At 35.4% G+C, this 22,733-nt stretch overlaps 1 protein-coding gene across 5 annotated transcripts in view; it reads left to right on the top strand.

Moving 5' to 3' along the window:
- HnRNP-K (Heterogeneous nuclear ribonucleoprotein K) overlaps positions 1 to 22,108 on the top strand; it is a 101,776-nt gene extending 79,668 nt beyond the window's left edge. For all 5 annotated transcript variants that reach the window (XM_083140118.1, XM_083140136.1, XM_083140127.1 and 2 more), the window contains 8 exons: positions 2,789 to 2,861; positions 4,797 to 4,913; positions 5,729 to 5,857; positions 7,011 to 7,294; positions 9,547 to 9,620; positions 10,294 to 10,406; positions 14,200 to 14,369; positions 20,786 to 22,108. In XM_083140118.1, the coding sequence (XP_082996244.1) occupies positions 2,789 to 2,861; positions 4,797 to 4,913; positions 5,729 to 5,857; positions 7,011 to 7,294; positions 9,547 to 9,620; positions 10,294 to 10,406; positions 14,200 to 14,369; positions 20,786 to 20,816 (991 nt within the window). In that variant the 3' untranslated portion in view covers positions 20,817 to 22,108. The remainder of the gene's footprint in view (positions 1 to 2,788; positions 2,862 to 4,796; positions 4,914 to 5,728; positions 5,858 to 7,010; positions 7,295 to 9,546; positions 9,621 to 10,293; positions 10,407 to 14,199; positions 14,370 to 20,785) is intronic.
- The last annotated feature ends 625 nt before the right edge of the window (positions 22,109 to 22,733 follow it).

Genomic DNA, 22,733 nt, shown 5'->3' on the forward strand with positions numbered 1-22,733 from the left:
GAAATGATTACATGTACACATGTCACTTTTCTTATATCTTGAAAGTAGCTTTGACTTATGTGAATTTCTTATAGGCTCATGACACCTACAATCTTCTTTCATGTATCAAGTTACAGTAAACTAAACTTCTGTTCTTCACATATGTCTGTTTCATGTTAATTTTTTTCCCCTCGTTACTTGAATAGAAAATTATTTGTTGAAGCTCACTGGTGTAAAACTTATTGTTTGTTTGGCATAGATGCATTCTGTTTTGTTCTTGTTTATTAAAAGAAGATAGTGTTGAAATGATACAATTCTAACAATGTGAAACCTTTTAAACTGGGGGGTAACAAAGTCCAAAAAACTGTTGTTACATTTGTGACTGAACAGAAGTTGTTTTGTTAAGACCTTGAATTACGAACCATGGAGCAATTAACACTCATTGGAATAAGAAAAACTGCATACTTCTCACTTTCACCTTAATTTTATAATACTGTATATATATATTTTCCCCATTTTGTGCACTTTGTAGCTGGTGTTAACAATACGTTCTGTTCACGTGCATTGTAAACAAGCCGAATAATTTCCTTTTAATGTCTTGGCCATTTTGAGAGTTTTTCAACTTCAGGAACTACACTCCCCTGTCCCTCACCGATCCAGATCCTGTAGCCCCCAAGAAAGTAAGTGACCACGTGGGTGGGTCTCTAATATGGAATGATAGCCTTGTCATGTTGACAAGCTTGTTCCCCAAATCAGGTAAACCCATCTTAGTATAAATTGAAATAGGAGAGCAAAATGATCCTTCAAGAATGGAGTGTCATTGTTTCTGAAGATCCAGAACCGTAAGTCCTACAACAAGTGAAGTACCCTATCAGTAAGACTATTGATTTCAGGAGATATATTTATACATATGATTTTCTTTGTAAAATTTGCACACTTTTCGCATGTATAGTGAAGGTATATTTCAGAGCATATCCTGCTCATTTATTTTAAAAAGATTACAGTGTGTGGTTTGTTGGAGTTTCATTTTTCATGTAGAATTGTGGTTTCTAAGTTTCCACCATTTCTTTTACCTCCCACATTGTTTGCTTATATGCTCTCAACAGTACTTGGATGCTTAAATTTTTTTTTGTCATTATACCACCATAATGTAGACTGTTAACTGCTAAAATTCCCCAATGATCCAAAGCCCACAAGAAAGAAAGAAAGCATGCTATGAATGTGCGATTGTAAGTATGAAGGTTGGATTTGACACATTGTACGGCAATGAATACATGTGTGTTTAGTTTGAATATATATCTTTGATACTAAAATATTACACCTGTTAATCCTTCCAGTTATCCGGATATTGTTTAGTGCAATGATAGTAATAATATAAGGATGTTTTAATGACTGTGGCAATATATGTTTATTATATTTTTTTATAATGCAGGGTGTCCATAAAGCTCTCTTACTATTACAAATTATTACTCACAAATCATAGATGGCGGAAAGCTGCAATTTTTTTGCAAGATGTTTCACAGGGTCCAAAGTTTGTGTTTCTTAGCCACACTGCTTCAACTCTTTGTGCCCCTCAAGATTTCCCGTTAAGGTAGCATGTCAGAACTCTCACTTTTGATAGCATCAGCAATCCTCATTTTAAATGTCATAATGTCATAAATCCAGGTTGTGTACACATAATCGTTGATATTCCCCCACCAATAAAATTAGTTTCATCCGGAGAGGTAGGGGACATGGTCCATCGTAACCAACCCTTGTTCATCGAAATGTTGATCCAGTTTGTATCATGTTGGCAGATTGTTTGGCTGCATCTCGATTACCTGGGAAAAAAATGTTCCAGCATGTCACAAGAATGATTTGTTCAGCAAAGAAAAAGGGGCCCAATCACCTTGCCATGCAAGCACCCATCCCAAACATTTATTTTTGTATTATCATATTACTAGTAATGTGCATATTTGGAAACATTTTGCAAGAAACAAAATATTAACAATTCGTAATGGTGGTAGGACTTTATGGACACCCAGTAGTATGTTTCAGTATTAAGTATTCATGTCCCTCCCAAAAAAATATTTGAGCTTATTGGTCAGTATAAAATGTCTTTCGGTAAGGAAGTTTCTACTGGATATATTTGAAAGTGCAGAATAATATATATGTAGGTGCTTTAAATGTCATAACTTAACAAATTTATATATAATTTTTCTGAAACTTCTGTATAATATTAGAGATTCTGCATACTGTTGCACTTTTTAAAAAATATCTTTACTGCTTTGAAATAGAACATTTGAAAGGGATGCAGGAAGGATTAAATTATGTTTTGGATTAAAATAAAGTTGCATAAAATTGACACATTTATACCAAAATCTGAATTTGTCTGGGTGTCTATGTAAGGGAAGTTTCAGTATTTTTTACAAAAAGTTTTTTGAATGGTGTTTCATTAGAATTTCTAAGTTCAGCCAATGTGTTTACAAGAAGTTAGTTTAGTTTAGTGTAACTTATGATTTTATCTTGTGATTGTTAATTTTATGGGGTGGTGACTTTCCAACATAAGTTGTTTAAAAGATAAAAGCATAGAGCAACTATATACTTTATACTATACACACTGTTGTTAGTATTAAACATGGGTCTTGAACGTAAGAAAATACTGAAAGGTCTCTTGCATACATATTGTAAATTTGGAATAAGAGTTGTTTCTGACCATTTTTTTCTGGACAGAGAAAAATGTTACTGCCTCTGGCATGCTTCATGCAGTGTATGTATGATTTTTGTTCCAATTGCACTTTATTTTATTCCATCTTTCACTTTTTTTCAGTATTCTGACTGTTTCATCAGACCTGGATACCGTCCTTCATGTTGTTGAAGAAGTCATTCCAAGCTTAGAAGATGTGAGTGTTCTTTTCGTAAGAGTTCATTTTTAAATATTGGTATTACTAGCAAAGCATGGGTTTGACATGTCTGGTGGTTGCATTAGTTCCAAAGTAACAGGTAAATGGAACAGCACGCTGCCTTTTTAATAAGGAATTTAGCATTGTAAAAGAAGAATTAATGAAAAATGTTCTTTTTCTAGTTTTCACAGTTCTTGAAATGGTATTTGTAAGTGGGGAGAGATTTGATTTTATCAATTGCAGCGAACTTTGCAGTTTCCTTTTTAGGCTGGAAAGCATTGAGAACCTGGTTACTATTTTTCTACTTGTTTTGTCTTCCTACCTTCTGGGTTAATCACGGTAACTAGGGTGGATGAAGCGACAAATGCAACAAAAATCAATAATTTTACCTAAAATCTGCTATATTGATAGGGGTCAGATCAATCTGCCCCATCTCTGTTCTTTATAATAATAAAATGCAATGATTATTAGGGATGTTAGGAAGCTGAAAATTTACGAATGCCTATGTTCTCGCCGATAATTTTTGGAACTGATGCCGATGTTGAACCGATTCCGATACATAAGATTATTAAACAGAAATGGGATGTTACTTTCAGCATGACACAAATAAATTTGCTATGTACATTTCTATTGCATATCATATGTATATACATATATATTCTCAAGAGATGCGAATGCACATTTGAATCTACAAAATGTTATGTGAACCTTAAGAACAACATGGATTCTCAAGAGATTTGACATTAGTACACAAGCAGTTCTTTGAAATGCAAAATGAATTCCTGTTCTGCCAGATTCAACTTCAGAAACACGAGGTTTGGAAGCACTCCAGGAAGTAACCTACTTCTTCTCTTATCGCAAATCTGTTCAGCAACACTGAACACTCAATCACTGAATACTGATGCAGCAGGTATGCCCAAATATTTTCTCAGCACTTGCTTCAGGTTTGAATATTCATTTTTGAATTTCCAATACAACAGCAGATCCTGGTTCGCAGATCCTGGTTCAGCAATGTACTGTTTTATTTCAGATTTATAGTTAGGTTGATCGTCTGAATGAGAGTTTACTTGCAATAATTTTATTACAAAAACTCTACAATAATGACGAATCTTAACCAAATTTTCAATAAATCTTACAAAACTAGAATATAAAACTTTTTAGAAGGTAAAAACTCTAGTATAATCTGTACCGGTTTAAATATCTGATATTTGCCGATGCCGATGTGTCAATTTCTGCCGATTTTCATACATCTGTAATTGGCTTCGGCACATCCCTAATTGACATTATTGCCTAGGATACTGATTTCACATGTTAAATCACATGCAAATGTAGCTTTGAATTTGTATGTATATTTCATTACTGATAATTATAGACATATACTGTGTGTAGCCATCTTTTGGCTGAGCGCATTAAGTGGTAGACTTCTGATCTCGCCATTAAGGTTATGGAGTTTGAGTTCCGGCCTTGGGCTGTGTATCAATTTCATATAGTCATCATTCATCCTTGTCACAACTAGTCAGAAGTGGCAGAAATCTGATGCTAAATTAAAATACAAATACATGAACTGGATGTTCTTCATTTTGTAAACTTAAACATTAGTAAATACGGAGAAACTAGTACTCACTTTTATCCACGAAATGGCGCACCTAGCAGCAGCCAGAGAACTACAAACAAAATACGCACGCCAAGCAACATTACAGAAAGTTCCAACGAGGATGGTGGCACTGGTGACTGAAAATAATCGAAAAAGAAAAAATAGCTTCGCAGATAAAAGTGAGTACTAGTTTCTCCGTATTTAGATACTACCGCGTGTCTCTTTTCCCAATTATGAATTAAACATTAGGTTTTATTGTATATTCCCTCTGCTTAAAAATTAAGAGATACTTGTAGTAAGCATGCATGCGTTGTTACATATGTTTTTTTTTTTTTTTTTAGGTCCCCGGACGTGGAGGATCTCGCAGTGATGATATTGAGCTTAGGATGCTTGTACACCAGAGCCAAGCTGGTTGCATAATTGGCAAATCTGGGTTCAAAATAAAGGAGCTCCGTGAAGTAAGTTGCGTTATACTTGTTTTCAGTGCTATTACACAGGTCATACCTTTTGAAATACTGCTGCTATGTACACTGTTTCATGTCATGTGTAAATATTTCATTTGCCATTCATTTTTGTCTAGTCATGCTCATTATCAGGTTGTGATGAAATGGTTTTTGTGGTAAAATTAAGCACAAAATATGGAACTTTTGGCATCCCCTTTGATGTCTCCATTAACCTGTCCTGAAAATATAAAAATGAGGCCTATGCGAAACATTTGCTTCAATGAACAAAGTTGGTAACTTGCTGCTTCCTATATACGAGGGTCATTCGGAAAGTAAAGAATGTTTCACCATGATATCTATTGATAATATTGCCACATCCTTTTACCTACGTCTTCAGTTGCTTGTCCTACCTTGACACCATTTTAACTTTCCTCTCCTCGTACCATGTTGACCATTCAACCAGTTGGATAGAATTCTGTAGTTCATCACCTGCAAAGCATTAACCACCAAGTTCCCTCAAGGTGCTCCTTCATATTCGAGAAAAGTTAAAAATCCTAAGCTGCATCGATTTTTTTGAACTATGTGGTCCACCTTTTGTTTTGGTGCATCTGTGATGCAAAGGGTTGCCCTGATCATCATGCATTTTGAACATCTGTTCACCTAGTCCTAAATATTATGCACCATTTCTGGACATTTGCACGTTCATAACACCTTTGCCATAGATTGCAACATATCTCCATACTGATAATTCTGTTTCGGTGCAATTTTTTTTTATGATGCAAAAGTGTGGTATTGATATGACAATTCATAAGTACTTCTTTATTTTTCAGAAAACTGGAGCGAAGATAAAGATCTACACGAGTTGCTGCCCCAACAGTACAGACAGAATTGTCCAGATTTCTGGTGGACCAAGTACCTGCGTTGATTGCATAAAAGAAATCCAGGAATTGATCAAAAATGTGAGTTGGAATTTTCTTTACCGCTGATGATGTAGTCTTATGAAGACACTTCTTTACCATCGTTTCTTGACCAAAATTTGGGTAATATGAATGGCTTACTTTTGGAATATGCTGGCAATATTTTGAGTCAAAATACGTCAATTTTTTGGTTAGGCATCAGAGGCTTCGTACTAAGAGCATAATTATATATTAAAAGAAATTGTTGGTTTTAATTACCTCTTCTATGGGCTTGAATGATACTACTATGCAATTTAATTTGTAGAAATATTCTCCAAAGGTGTGTTTCAACAGGTTGAAAAAAACTGGTATAGATTGGCAGTTATATGGAGAGAAATAGTGGTAATACTCTAATAAACTTAAGTTTCATTTTTCCGTGCATTTTTTTTATTCACTATCGATTTTGCCAAATGCCTGGTAGCTACTGGTACTAAGGCTCTATCGAGTGAGTGCTTTTTTTTTTCCATGACTGTACATGTACTACCACACAGGTGGCGAAATTGCTCGTGAATAAGAAACTGTATGGAAAAGTGATCTCTAAGTTTACTAACTCTGTTATATGAATAATATCGGCAATTGTTATAAATATGCATAAAATGCCTTGAAAATTTTAGAAATATCCTATCAGCATCCTAAATATATTAACAGCAAAATGCCCCTTGCTTTGTTCCTTAAACATTGTTGCTTTAATCCAAATTCAAATTGTGCAATTTTTTTTCTTGTATGTACGCATTGCTTGCATTGTATAATTATTTCTCCTGTAGTGTACGGTTATTACAAGCATTAAAACACAGTTTTTCATTGTGATGTTTCAGGACAACATGCTCCTTTCATCAGACATTTATTTTTAGTTTGAATAGTCAATGTGTCAACATCTTGGTAAAGAAGCAAAATGTGCAAACTTCTTCTGTAGTAAGGAAAAGGTTAACACCTGTCCAAATACATGATTGAATCACCTAATATTTGTGATTTTAGATTTTCACATTGTTTGCTACATATATGTAAAAATCATGAGAGATCCTATAAAATACATAAATTAATGTTATTTTGTTATTCATAAAAAAATATGTTTAGCACAGCATATGTAAAGTGAAATTTCAATTAGATGTAATTTTTATTCCATGATGATTAATTTTTATTATTGTTTGCCTTTCAGTCCCCTGTGAAAGGTTTGAACAATCCATATGACCCACATAATTATGATGACTACTATGCTCACGAGTATGGTGGCTATGGAGACCCTAACTCAAAGGGTGGTAGAGCCGGACCTCCAATGCGTGGTGGAATGGGTGGACCCCCCATGATGGGAGCTCGAGGTGGTGGTTTTGGCGGAAGGCCTGGTCTTGGAGGACCTGGGCCGGGTGGTCCTGGAGGATTAGGGCTTGGAGGAATGGGAGCAAGAGGTGGCAGCGGGCTTCGAGGAGGTCCTCTTCCCCCACCGTAAGTGGCCACTACTATAAAGTGGCATGTACAATAGAATGTAATACTACATAAATCACGTGATCAGTTTTTTTACAGTGTTATAATATCGTGAATTGAACACCAAAAATTATGAGAATAGGCACGGAACAGTTATTTTCTTGATTTAATTTTTTTCTACTGTATTGTACTTTTGGTTAACTGATGGTGATGAATGGTTAGATGAAATTGAACCTGTAGAGAAATCTAAAATAAGAAAAAACAGTAATAGGAGGAGGATTTGTGCCAAGTAGGTGGTATTATAGATCATATAAAGTAGCATATTCAAATTTGAAACAATATGAAGCAAATTCATAACATTATAGCATGTGTTTTAATATTTTTTTTCACAAGTAGCAGTAATTCATTAATGCTATTCATGATTTATTGAGGTTTTTCATCAGGATATTTTTTGACCACAACCCTCCAGTATTTTGCTCTATAGGTGACCTTGTTAGCCAAAAGTGGTAGAGAAACTATGCTAAATAACAAAAATACAAATGCACCTTTTGTTTTACCTGCAACACAAAACCACTCTTAATTTTTATTGGAAGTGAAAGTACTGTTTAGCATGAAATTTATTGCTGCAAATGTGAGATTCTCTCTTGTAGAAAAGTACTTAGTCTTTACTTGCATGACAGTTAGGTTGCAAGCAGAATACGACAGACAGCACAAAAAAGACTCCCAAAGAGCTGTAGATGGTTTCCATGTTTGGTATAAAATCCCTGAAATGTTGATGAATCATTGTGCCCTTATTTTATGTATATAGAAACATTATTGTGTCTTTGTTAAATTCTGTTCACCTGTAACATAGTTTACAATACTTTCAATCAATATTCATAATAGTTTTAACATGAATAGTTTTGCAAAAGTATATATATTTCATTGGAACACACAAAACATGATAGGTTACTTACGTGAAATTTAAAAGATTTCGTAATTCCGCGTTGCACAATTTAATGGTTCAATCCTATTAATTTCGAAGATCCACTGTCTTCATTCACAAAAGGGTACGGCGTTTGAAGCGGAGATGGTACCGCGTCAGTACATTGTTTGTTCCCGGGCGGCGGTGGTTGCGATTTTCCCCGTTTGGCAGCACTGGCGCGCGCATCTTGGTTTGCGTCATCTGCTTCCTGTTGTCCGGTGGCGTTGCAAGTTGGGGGTTGGGGGGGTGGGCCGTGTTGCTCGGTAATGTGCCGTTCCTGTTCCCCGCGTGGCTGGAGGGGGGTCGAGTATGCGCATAGCATCTTTTCTTTTTCAGGTCGGGGATCTTTCTGAGGACAGGGTGCCAAGTTGGGTGTGCTTGTCCATTGTCTAGGTTTAGTGCTGGTTTCTGCTGGATGATAGCATGGGTTTCTTTGATGGTGTTTTCTATGACAGAGCCGGTTGGGTGAAGTATGGATATGGAGGAGATGGTGTGGTTAGTGGAGTGGAGGTGTTGGTACAACAACTTCAAGAGATACTACCTACCCAAACTTTCATCCCCCAGTGTCTACAAGACCACATGCCAATGCCACAACACCTACATTGGCAGAACCATCCGCACCGTCCAAGAACGGATTAACGAACATGTAAAAGATTCCAAAAACTACACACCTAAATCAGGCCTCTCCCAACACCTCCACTCCACTAACCACACCATCTCCTCCATATCCATACTTCACCCAACCGGCTCTGTCATAGAAAACACCATCAAAGAAACCCATGCTATCATCCAGCAGAAACCAGCACTAAACCTAGACAATGGACAAGCACACCCAACTTGGCACCCTGTCCTCAGAAAGATCCCCGACCTGAAAAAGAAAAGATGCTATGCGCATACTCGACCCCCCTCCAGCCACGCGGGGAACAGGAACGGCACATTACCGAGCAACACGGCCCACCCCCCCAACCCCCAACTTGCAACGCCACCGGACAACAGGAAGCAGATGACGCAAACCAAGATGCGCGCGCCAGTGCTGCCAAACGGGGAAAATCGCAACCACCGCCGCCCGGGAACAAACAATGTACTGACGCGGTACCATCTCCGCTTCAAACGCCGTACCCTTTTGTGAATGAAGACAGTGGATCTTCGAAATTAATAGGATTGAACCATTAAATTGTGCAACGCGGAATTACGAAATCTTTTAAATTTCACGTAAGTAATTTTAAACTGCGTTTACCGCAACCACCATGAATGATAGGTTACTCACACTGGAATTGCTCCATTCTATTGTTAATTTTATTTTCCGCAGAGCCCCAAGCAGGAACATGCCACAAAGAGGGAACTTCAGCAGTGGAGGATCAAGATTCGGTGGTGGTGGTCGAAGTAAGTGGAACACACCATGTGCATTAAAATGAAGATGTACAAACAGGAGTAAATTGTCATTGGTATAGATTTAGTGATAAGCATGCTGAAATTCTTATAACTTACACCCCATCCTGAAAAATCTTGCATCATGAACCACCAATATATGGCTTGACTGCCAGAAGAATAAAAATTATAATAAATTTAGGATATTTTTTAATTCCATAACAACGGCAATTTTCTTCTGACTGTACAAGGACTGTTCTCAAGTGTTTGAAACTTCAAACCTATCCAATTTGGCATAATTCACAATGTTTAATAGTTTTTTGCTGCATTTTGTTCTTTAATAATTAACATTCACATTTGATAAATCATTTAATATTTTAAACAGCACATCGATTGCTTTTACAAGAAGCTATATTTCACCAAGTTCTAATTTGTATAATTAGACCCTTTTGTTCGAAGTAATCAGTACTGTGAATTGAATCTTGGGTTGAGGGTTAGTGAACCATTAGTTGTTTTAATTTTTGCCTAACTACCTTAATATTTGTGTAATTGGTATATATGTGGAAATATAACCAATTAATTGCCCAAGTAACACTGGGAATTCATGCTTTTTTTCTTGAAATCTGAAGATCTTACCTGTTGTACTTGCATGTACAATTCGTGTTACATTAGACATACTTCTTTACAGGCGGAGCAAACGGCCTGATGAACAACCTCCCCTTGAATATGGGTCCAGGAAACTCAGGTGGTCAGGGCTTACTTGGAGCAAAGGGTTCCTCTCAGGTTACAATTCCCAAAGATGTAAGTAAACATGTTGAAATGAGTGTGTTAGAAATGTGATTTGCATTATATGTGAAGTTGTGGAAACTTCGTAATCTTCAATGCATTAATGCTGCAGCATTTCCTAAGCTTGAAGGTATTAATTTCTACAGGTCTATCATGACTTGTCCAATAAGGTTTCTGTAATTTCTCCATGGCACAAGTCAGCTTTGAAAATTGTTTATTTGAAGTTGATTTGTGAACTGAAACTCAAATGGAAGGACCTGTGTAGGTCTCTGACACAGTGACATTGAAAGAAGAGCACAATGGAGCCCCAATTTTCATTCACTAAGTGACATTGAACCTTTGGAGGGAAGGCTTTTCATGCAGCAAGAGACATGACTGAGAGGGGGGGGGACTAGTTGCCTTCATCACACCTCCTCTGACAGGAAGGGGGAAAAAATGAATTATTTACATCCCCTGTCAAGTAGAAAGCTCTTTTTCCACACCAGTAGTCTGTAGAGACTGCTTTCTCTAGGATTTGTACACAACTAAGAAAATGTTTTTTTGTTCACCTTCCCCTCCAAAATGATGTTAGTAAAAAATTGATTTCACTAGTTTGTGAAAACTTTTCCTTTCTTGTCTGTGGGAAAAAAATACTTACGGCAATTGGAATGAAGCTAAATGTGCACAAGCACAAGTATATTTTCCGAGGTCAGATGGGTAATATGTTACTGACAGAGAAATTAAGCGCACATTCACGTCACATCAGTCTTACAGGGAAGGAAGGGTTTTTCCTATGTAGATCATGTGACTGGCATTGTACAGCGAGTGTGCCAGAAAAAAGTGAATGGAAACTAATGTGGCAATATTTTGTGGCGTGCGAGTCAAATCTCTAAATATCATACAAAAATGCATATTTGGACCAAAAGATGATACTATATTTATCTAGTTTTTCTTTTGTACTGTGGGGAGGGTGGGGTGGATGCACAATCATTGATCTTATAATGAAATAAATGTGCCAAGTGTTTCATTTCTGATCTTATTGCTCATGGACAGATATGGGTGAGGTTGGAAATAAGCTCCCTTCCACATAACATACAGGTAAATGGAGACCATCCACCTGGTTTATTTTGAAATTTAAAATGAAGCAATCACTCCTGAATACATAATTTAAAAAAATAAAGAAACTTCCCATTAACATACTATGGAACAAGCTTCCCGAATGCAAGCTCATTAATCCACATAACAAGCATATAAAATTATTGCTCATGTGTTCATGGCATTGACAGCATGGGATAACAGAGCAAGTTTTTTTTTTTTTACTTCTGCAACTAAGTTCCAAAATGAGCATACAACTGATAAGAATGAAATACTGGAGTCCAACATCTGTTGCTTCAACAACTACATTATCTTTAAAATGCAAATGACTTTGTCTTCTGCCACCTCTTCCTCTAATTTCCTCTCCCCTTCATTTCTGTCAGTCCGATTCGGAGATGCTGCCAGTGTTAGTGATTTGTCTGGTGGTTGCTAAGCTGTCATTTTCCAATATGTGCTTCTAACAATAGTGACATGCAGTCTCGCAAAGCTGTTTTATGTTATGAGCATCGGACACAAAATCAGGAGTTAAAAAGACTAGCACTAATTTTTTTCTGCTGTTAAACAAAACCTTAACTCTGATTGTGCAGCCAACACAAAAACGTCTTGTCTTGAACACAGAGCATTGCAGGAAGGAAATGCACACAATGTTAAATACAATATAATAGCTGCTTTTCTTCAGTACCATTCATGTGCTAAAATTAAATCACAATATTAGGAATGCATGCATGCTGAGACTGATAGAAACCAAAAAACATGTTACTTGCAGGGAAGCTATTGGTGGAATGGGTGTTTGCTCCCCACAAGACTTCAAAATTTAACAATAAGTCCTTCATTAACGTAAGAGTAAATAATGATGTTGAAATGTGCTAGTTTAAGGGAGCTTGTTTTGATTTTATACTGATGGGATTACATGTACAGTTTAACGTATGCTCCAAACCATACTGCATCTCTCCACTGTGAACTTAATCCAGGGCACTTCGCAATAAATAAAGATAATCGCTGCTTGACTTCTGAGACTAATAACAAATCCAAGTTTCATCACATTTACCTTTAAAGAGTGAAAAATGCTGCAAAAAAACAAACATTGAAACATTGGTTGTTCTGAGATGTAAATTTTGCTTGGGGTAGATCATCGGGATCAAAAATGTTATATATATATATATATATATATATATAAAATGGCATTTAGATGTTATAATCCCAAATATGATTTAAAACTATGCTTAACACATTGAATCCCAGGGTATTTAAATTGGCAATAAATCTGAAAGCTGGGCATTTTATGTGATTTTCAACAATGTGAAACAATTTATTTTTTGGTCTTACTATACATGTGTTATACATAAAAATAAAGGCAATTTCTTTGCCTACATGATAAAAAAGAAACAATTAGAATCTGTGTATCTTGCGTGTGCTAGAGATGTTCAACATAGTCCTTGTTTTTCATATAATGAGAAACTCCGTACTGCTAATATGGGTTCCGAAACTAGGGGGAGCAAGAGCAATTTACTTTTCTTTGGCACATAAGGTATAGCGTAGAACGGGGACAAAGTGGCAAAAAGTGGGGGGGCAACTGCCCCCATTGATCCCCTAATCGCTTTCACTAACTAACCCTTACTATGAAAAACGGGCGGTGTGCAAGTAAATAAATGTGTTCCATTTCTTTCGATATTTCAAGTAAACACATTGGCCAAGTGCATGGGTGCCTAATGGGGGGGGCTCTCTTTGTAACTCCAAACATTCAAGTGATATTGCCCGTACTATGCACTTGCATGGGACACTCGAGCATGGGATTCAATGTGTTAATAGAATACTTATAAAATATCTTTCCATTCTAATACCACTTATATATATATATATATATATATATATATATATATATATATATATATATATATAGTTATCTGAGATGTCATTTTTGTACCTCAAATTTTGTAGTACAATTAATCAATTTTCCAGGATTTAGCAAAATTCAAACTAGATAGAAAGTGTGATCAGTAAATGAAGAAGTAGATTTTCTTGTTTATTGTGCACTTGATTTGGCATCATTTCATGACACAATATGGTAAAACATGAAAATGAACATTATTGTGTGTAATCTCTAGGGGCATCATATTCAGTTCTTGATGAAAACACAGAATGTGAAATAACAGGGTTTTTGCGCTGTAAGGGGTGGTTCCCGCTCTCGTCGTCTGCTTTCGAAGGTGTTCGAAGGTGCAGGCGGGTTTTTTTTTTTTTGCGAACACTTGAGGTCCATCAGTTTTGACTTAAAATACTCCCAAGAATTACATTGGAATATTAAAATAGTTGTCGTCTAATCACAAAATCCAAGTGTTTGCACAATAGTAATGCAAAATAAATGAATTTTGCATAATTTCTAGGATAAGAGTAATTGCATTGTTCTGGACCTCGTGCAATATCCAAACACCAGAAGAGTGTCAGTTAATGTTGGTCTGATTCATCAGTATTGGTTCACCCTAATTTTATCCTTTTGACAATGTGAAATAAAACGACATGCTTTTGATAGTACGGTGGAACCTTTATTTTATGTTGTTCATGGGACCAAGATGAATAACTTTAAATGCTGGAAAATGTAAAATCTAGAAAAGTTTTATAATATTTTGCTCTACTGGTAAGATGGGGAATGACTGTATAATGTGGGAAATGTATTTCATGACATGTTTTCGAGTTTGTCCCTTCATTTTTATATTAACTGGAACTCTCTCTTTATCAGTTGGCAGGGGCTATCATTGGTAAAGGTGGAGCAAGAATCCGAAAGATCCGTTCTGATTCAGGAGCTGGCATCACTATTGAAGAACCACTTCCAGGTTCCAATGACCGTGTTATCACTATCTCTGGCACACCAAATCAAATACAGATGGCACAATATTTGTTACAACAGAGGTAAGTTGAAGAATTTTTTGTTTGTTTTCAAGATTTGTGATTAGCAGACTCTGTAAGGGATAAAGTTAAGTTGTATTTACTGTGCATCTATGTTGGCTCTGCTTGCATAGTTTTAAATAAAGTAGGGATGGGCCGATACTGATAAAGTACCGATACCGATATTCTACCGATCCGATACAAAATTAGAAATGGCCCTTGAAGACCTGAAAGGTTCATTGACCTCCTTAATAAATGTGTGTTTAAAGGTGACTGCAGTGTAAGAGAAGTTGCATATTTGGACATTTACTTTTTTTTACAAAATAGGGCATGGAGATTATCCATAAAAATTACAACAAAATGGCAGAATTTTGCACTAAATTATCAAATACTTATCGATATATCAGATCGGTAAAATAATCTAATTTTACCGATACACCAATATGCCTATATCAGCCAATACTGATAGAGTACCGATTAATCGGTCCCATCCCTAAAATAAAGTGACCAGTCAAGTAGGTTTCTGTTGAGTAAACAAATTAGTGACATTGCAGACCAAAAAAATTACAGATTACACTACTCTGACTATTTTTGGGACAAATTCTGATAAGTTATTACTAGGAATAGAGTGCAATTTTCAACATATAAAAATAAAAATAAAAAATTGAGTTTGTGTATTATAAATATCTTGTGCAGTTTTACACTGATACGAAAGTAACAGGCAGCTTGAAATTTGTATTTTGCTCATATAAAAAGAAATAAGAGGGAATGAGATTTCAAAGCATTAAAATAAAACCAAAGTTCAAAAACACATTCTTTAGGTTTCCTTCACAGATCAGTACAGTGTAAGTTTTTAAACTGTGTCCTTAGTTTTTCAATGCTAATACAGGTTACGATATTTCAGTTTTGCACAATATTCAAATTGTTTCATATGTGTAACCTGTATGCTATATGTTAGTTGATTATATTAGATTTTATCCTCATATCTGCATGCACACTTTCTGAATCTGTTGTTAGGAGCTCAAAATTATAAGCTCTTTTGGGGATAATTAGGAGCTGCTTGAATTGAAGTGGACTCCAGTTATATTGGCAATGGAAAGATGATATTTCAATCTACCAGTTATACTTTCATATCTCTAGTAGGGCTGAGCCAATACCACTTTAAACTGATGCCATCATTCTTACCAATTTCCACCGACAGTGATGTTTGAAAATTGTAATAATTAAAAGTTGTTCAAAATAATCCATATACTATAAAGCATTCATTCCATAATTAACTGTAGTTTTAACATATAGATGATATTCTTATTGTCTGAGTTTACAATTTATGTAAGTTCTTCAGTGACAATGTTTCGAGCGATTTTTAAGTACTAGTGTGCAGTATGTTCTTGCTGTATAAAACTGATAATGGCAATTGAATATTTACCATTGTTGAAATAGTACACTCTTTAAGAAACTGTTATACTGAACTTTCAATGATGTAAAGCTGAATACAGTCAGAAATTTGTCCTGTTAGTTGGTCAGTAGGTACAAATTGCAGATGTAATTTTTTTATTTATGTTTCAACCATCTTGAAATGTGTTAAACTTAAGATGTTGGTCATGGTTATGTCTCATTTGGAGGATCAACGTATATAATTGTGGCAGGTACAAAATAACCTACATGTTATTTTACTTAATGTCTCAAAAATATAGTCTGCAATTTCAGGTTTGATTATTGATTTCACATATCCAATTAAATTTCGGTAAAAGTTGTTTTATGAACAAAAACAATTTTTTAAGGGACCTGTAATAGACTTTTTTGTGATAGTTACTGGTGAATTATTTAGAAAAATATATTTCTGCTAGTTAAAGAATCTAACAATAATCATATATGTAAAATCACTGTATTGGCGTTATCTAGTGTCATCTGTGCAAACTATTGGACACTTGAGCGAAAAGCTCGTGCTACGTGTTTACATGCTGTAGAACAGCGATTCTATATTTTCTGGTTTCATGTTAATTATGTATAGTATCCTTTTGCACTGTGCGCTTGATTATTGCATGATAGTAGGTTTTTACAATGTTTTTATAGTATTATATTGCATTTTGTAAAATACTAACAAAAGGCTGTACAGTAGTGGTGAGTCTTACAATACATAAGGGGGTACTTAGTTTCTTACATGGTCTTTTTGTGTAAAGTACACATTGTAATCCTAGTATAAACTGCATGGTGTGTGTGTGTGTGTGTGTGCGCTTGACAAAATTTGGTTACTAATGCATAGTGAACATGAGGTTTGATATGGAATTTTATATATTGGTACAAAGCAAATATCAGAATTATTGGTTCACATTCATTCCATACACTGGCAGATGTCCAGAAATAGTAAGAGAGGTTTCTTTGCAAACAAGTGTTGAAGTATGAAAAATGTTTAAGTGAAAAATGCATGTTTGACCAGGTCTTTGGCATACTATGCCATTGTTACACCAACTATTCTACAAAGCAAGTCCTGATTTTGCTCGATATTTTCCTTCCATTTCACCTCTATAAAATTGTCCACCAGTGATACCACAATGAGATCTGAAGCTTTTGAAATTGTCTCATAAAACTGGTATGCTGACGTGGCTGTTGAATTTGTAAAAATATTTCAGCCTTTGTAATTACATCAAGAGCCTTTACATTCTTGAAAAACCTCAATATAGTGATTACAAGGAAAAGAACCTTCGGCGAAAAGTCTCCATACAACTTCCCTTTCTTCCGTTCCAACTCGAGGCCATAAGGAAGCATGCTCCACTCTGCTCCTCTCCTCCATGCGGGAGTGCGGTGCACAGCAGTCTCTGGTCTGTGCAGGCTTTTTTGCTTGTTCCATTGTAATGAACTTTTTTTTTTTAAGACTAATACTAGGACTGAGCCGATACTGATACATTGGTATCAGAAACTGTCAGTTTCACTGATACAGGTTGATATTTTTCAAGATTATTTTTTTTGTTAAGTGATTCTCTTGTTCAATAATGAATATTTTAAAGCAAAACCTGGTAGATTGCTACATTATATTACATGAGTCAAATGAAAACCTTAAGAAAAGTCTGATAAAAATTACAGGACAGAATATACAGCTGAAATTTACATGAGGTATCAACTGTTCTCATGGCTGCAACACTGATCAAATGAGCTTCAAAATGCCATTTTTGTTATTTTAAAGATGGCACCTCCTCTACACACTTGCACCTATGAGGAGGAGTGGTTTCTTGCCCTCTGTCAGCCTAAAAGTTAGAAGAAATTTCTCTGCAAATGAAAATTCAATGTCTGTGAATGCTTACCACACCAGTAAGTTTACTAATGGAGGAGAAAGCTCGACAATGGCCTCAGTTTGCAGGCAGATGGGTGGAAAGGCTTTAGTAGTGGCTCTCAAGTGACTGCATGCAGACCCCAAAGACTTCTTATTTTTGAGGTATAGAGGCACTCACTCAAAGTTGAAAATATATGTATATCAGCAATAGGTCTGTCCTAAAATGCAGCAGACTTATGCAACCCTACATACAGAAATTAGTAAAGAAACAAAAATAAATTTTCATTTGACTCTCCCTTGTAGTTCCAGTGGAAATTTATAAATGGTTTGATACTTTGAATTGTTCTAGTATCCAGGCCTAAGTAGTCCCCATGAAAGGTAACTGCAATGTTAACTTGTCCAGGACGTAGTTGTAGATAACATGACACATCATGTCAGCTAAATGTGTGCCTAAGTTCTAAGATCATTGTATATTTTAGCATAGCCTTTTAGTAGAATCTATTAACTCATATTGCCCCTTTGGTTTGTGCTCTAGTTTTGTTTTGTACTAAACTATTGGTGCAGGTTTATAATTGTTACTGCTAACTCTTAACTTGGAAGACTAAGAAGATGTGTGGCAACCTACTAACACCGGCTACTGTTGTGTGGAAGACTAGTGATTTTGTTGTTCTTTATGTGAGAAACAAGGAATCACTAATCCTCCTACAAAGGTAGCTGCATGCTTCAGGATCACAGCACTTCAGCTTGTCTGGAGAGAATTTTCTATTCTTCAGCACTAGGCACACCACTTGAGATAGTGCTGCTTCACTGTGCATTGTATATCACAGGTAGATGCTAGCATAGTTGTTACAATTATAACCTTAACATAACACAGTGTGGTGCAGATTTTTCTTTGGAATGCATTTGTTCTTGTGTGATAGGTGTTGAAGTAAGGAAAACATAATTTGCATTTAGTTCAAACTGTTAATATTTTTGCAATAACAATATATCTTACACTTTTTGAAAATCTGATACTATGTAGATCAGATGTATTTAGTCTCGTCTCTTACATTTAATGTATCATTGTAGTGATACATCAATGGAACCTCGATTTTACGTTTTTTCGGGGGACCAAGCTGAAAAAACTTGAAATACGGGAAAATTGTAAAGTGGAGGAAAATCTTATAACATTTTTCAATGTTAGGACCATCAAGATTGAATGTATAATGTGGGAAAATGTAAAATCGGGGTTCCACTGTAAATATTTTCATACATGTTTCCTAAATGTATGGTCTGTAGCCCATAACATTGTTGTGCAATTATATTATTAATATACTTAATTAGTTCCTATAAGTTTGTGTTTACTAAGGAAAATTGAAATATTTCAATTTCATTGGTATTTGTAGGGTTGGGATGGAATTTTATCAGTATCAGCACACATGGTATTTATTGATAAATAGCAGTTAACTTAGTACACACAATTTGCCATTTTGTTATTAATTTAAAGCCCTATGCTTGGTCTTGTAAAGTGAATGTCGAAATGAGCAGTTTATTTTCTAAGCAAAATTCATTACTCACCTAGGCAGATGAACAATTAATTCTCTTGCTCCCCCCCCTCCCTTTATGGAACATTCACAGTTTTATATTGGATCGTAGAATATTGTTTGTTATTGGAATTTTTTCTGCAGTTTACCAGTCAGTGTCTGCAAAAAATTCATTTTGGGTCATCCCTAATTACTGTGTACTATTGAAACTGCCTAGGAAATTGCCATTGTAATGAATCATTAAAATTTATGCCTTGATTCCTGTAGCTGGTATATCTTTTAAGCTGACAAGCCATTTATCAAGCCTTGCACAATGCAAAGTTGTTCACAGGATAGGATGTGTAGGTTGTAGTCACAAACAATGGCAATTTATTCCTGACTACAAGGCACCCTACATGTTGTTGTATTTTGCATGTTTTTGTAATTGGGAGCATGGGCATCACCAGAATTTTTTTTCTTGGGGGGGCAGGGGTTTCAGGCCATTGCTAAAACCTGAATACAGTAGTAAATATAATTGTTATGGTCATGATTGTTATGATTCATTACTAACTAGTATAAACTAATAAAAATAACTTAAAATGAATGTTGCCAATTTCCAGGGGGAATCAACAAATTGGTTTCACCCTCCTCCATGAAAGGGGGGGGGGGGTAAAGCAATATTGTAGAAGGTAAAAGATGTTTCATAAGGTTTCTTTACTTACACCTCAAACACAAAGTTGATAGGAAAGTTTAGCTATTTTATGTAAGCTTTATTCTTGTTAGTGGTATTTGATGTAATTCATATTAATGACAAGATGGGAAGCCATTATGTTGTGTGTATTGTGTAAAAATGACAACTTGTAAGGACAGTAGTTCTAAGTTTAGTTATACATGGAACATTAGATTATATTCACAGAAATTAAGAAATCTATGTACACTATGTGTAGTGTAAATTCTTGGACAGCTTTTCAAGGTGTTCGTGAAAATGGGACTACTACAAAGTCCTTAGGGGCAAATAATATGCTATTGCTTAAAGACGATAAAAATGTGGAATATTACCTGTGAAAATAATAAAAATGCTTTGTAACTTCTGTATATTTGATCATAGCAGCTTAATTTGAACAGCAGGATAAAGACTATGGATTTCTGAAAAATATGATGCTTTAGTATTAAGAAATATGCAAGCCTAGCTAATTAACAGTAATGATTGTAATAATAAAATGTTTGTATTCTTGACAATGATCATTAGTGTCTAGCATGAGAGCGTAAGGGAAGTAACAAATATACCACATAAGACATGTAATTACACATGTAAAAAGTAAAGTAAAAAAAAAAGTAAAGTGCTCCCCTGTGCTTTGCACCACGCCATGAAGGCATATAGGGGGTGTGAGGGTAATGCCCCACACTTTTTTGGGGTGATGTGATCAGCATCACACCCCTGACCACCTTTACCCCCCAGGTACCCATGTCATTGGACGCTGGGTGGGCACCGGGGCCGCTTCCAACGTTAGAAAAGTTCCCAGATTTGAACCGGCCAGGGATCGAATCCGGGACCTTGAGCTTGGTAGTCAGACGCGTTACTGACTGTTGGTACATTATCTGGAACATTAAAATTTGTTTTTAATTTCTATTTGTGAGAATATAATTATAATCAGCCATTTCTTTTTCAGTGTCCGTGAAAATGCTGGTCGCAGATTCTGAACACATTTTTAACATCTCAACAAGTTTCATCACGAATCCACAACATCTGTGATTCTCCACCTGTTGATGTGATGCTTTTTTGTTTGCAAAGGAGGGACTAATAGTTATTCTAAGAGGACAGAATATTTTTTTTTAATTATATAATTTTTATATTATGGGATTTGAATGCCACTGTTATTCCATTGAGAAGTTCACAAATACATATATGTCTGAATTCAGTTCATTGTGATGTTGCTGTGTTGAAAACTTTTATTTTCCACGTATTGTAAGAAAAAAATGGGGCACACTGACTGCAATATTGTATGCGGAGTGTGGTGCTTAGTATTTTGTGGTAGGGAGCTGTACCTGAGTGTTTCCAAATATGTGAAACATCACATCCGATCGGTGTTCGTGCAGTGGAATGTTTAGTGGCAAATCTCCAATATGTAATGTTTCGGTCCTCATCATAATTAAATTGTTTTATCACTCATTTGAGAATAATGGAAGGTGATTGCCCATTATATAAGACAATACACTTGATGTAAAAGTAGGTTTTATGTAAAAAAAATATGCAGATAGTTGATTTTGTTTGATTACATTATAGTTCATTTGTTTTTTTTTTTTCCTTCATAGAAAGTGACATGCCTTTTCAGTTGTATGGCCATTGTACATGTGCAGTGGTAGAGTAATTATAATATTGAATAAATAATCAAGGGGGAAGAGTATAAAAATTTGTATTCCATGCTGAATCAGGGAACAAATGTCAGTACAAAATACAGTAGTCATTTTCAACTCCTTTTTCTTATATTCCCTTGATCCATGCACCCTGGATAAACAATATACAGGCCTTTCATTGATGAAGTGTTTCTATTGTGGCATATTCTGTCACTTTTATTTTAGCTGAGTATTTTGTTAGTTGAATGCATTTTGGATGGCAGCAAACAACGCACAAGAGTTAAAATTTTTGACCAAGTTGGAACATTAAACTTAAGTGAATTTCTTTTAACCTGTAATAATGATATATAAATTATGCTTAATGCCTTCCAGGTATTAAATATTAAGGAAAAATGTAATCTAAGGACCACTATTAAAATTGTTAACGAGGCAACATTCAGTTTGTTTTCACTATTTCAATGTGGTGTGTTTTGGTGAATTGTGAGGATGTAAAATTTACTTTTAATCCAGTGGTGCAATAATGTATAATTGTTCCCTTTTCAAATATTATATATGAAAATAGCAAGAACATTAATCAGCTTCAAGAATATAATCACGTCAGAGATCATTTGAATAAAATCTTGCTTAAGTCCTTACAACATGTTTTCTTTAAAGCCTTTAATGTTAATTTTTCATTAAAATATATTTCTAATGATGATTCTTCTTTCACTTTGGCAATGCATACAGTGAATTTTCATGGAGGGTTAGTCTAATTTCCTAGTCATAACACACAACTGCTTTCTCCTTCAGTGTAGTGTTGTCTCCTTAAAGTTTACCCAAGCAAAAACAACCCTTCATTTGCATAAACGATAGTGTGCCAGGATATCGCTGGCAACTGAAAACAATTAACTAAGTAACAGAAAATTTTCATTGGGCTGCAGCCTTGATGAATATTATGGATGGACCGATATGAAATTTTGACCAATACTAATATAATATTCCAAATGGTTCTTTGACCTTAATAAATGTTAACAGATGGTCCAAAAGAACCTGCATATTTAGACATTCACTTTTAAAAAAGTATGGAAAGGAGTTGTTTTAAGTCCATTTTATGCACAGGTAAGGTTGATTGTGACTGGACCTACAATGTAAAGTGGGATCTGAACTACTATATGCCTCCACTGGGTATTGAACCCAGGGTCCCTTGGTTACAAGGCAATAGCGTTACCACTATGCCACTGGGAGGCTGTGTATGGTATGGAGATTATACATATTAATGGCTTA

Source organism: Lepisma saccharinum, chromosome 1 (assembly GCF_977018435.1).
Source record: "Lepisma saccharinum chromosome 1, izLepSacc3.1, whole genome shotgun sequence".
Lineage (NCBI taxonomy): Eukaryota > Metazoa > Arthropoda > Insecta > Zygentoma > Lepismatidae > Lepisma > Lepisma saccharinum.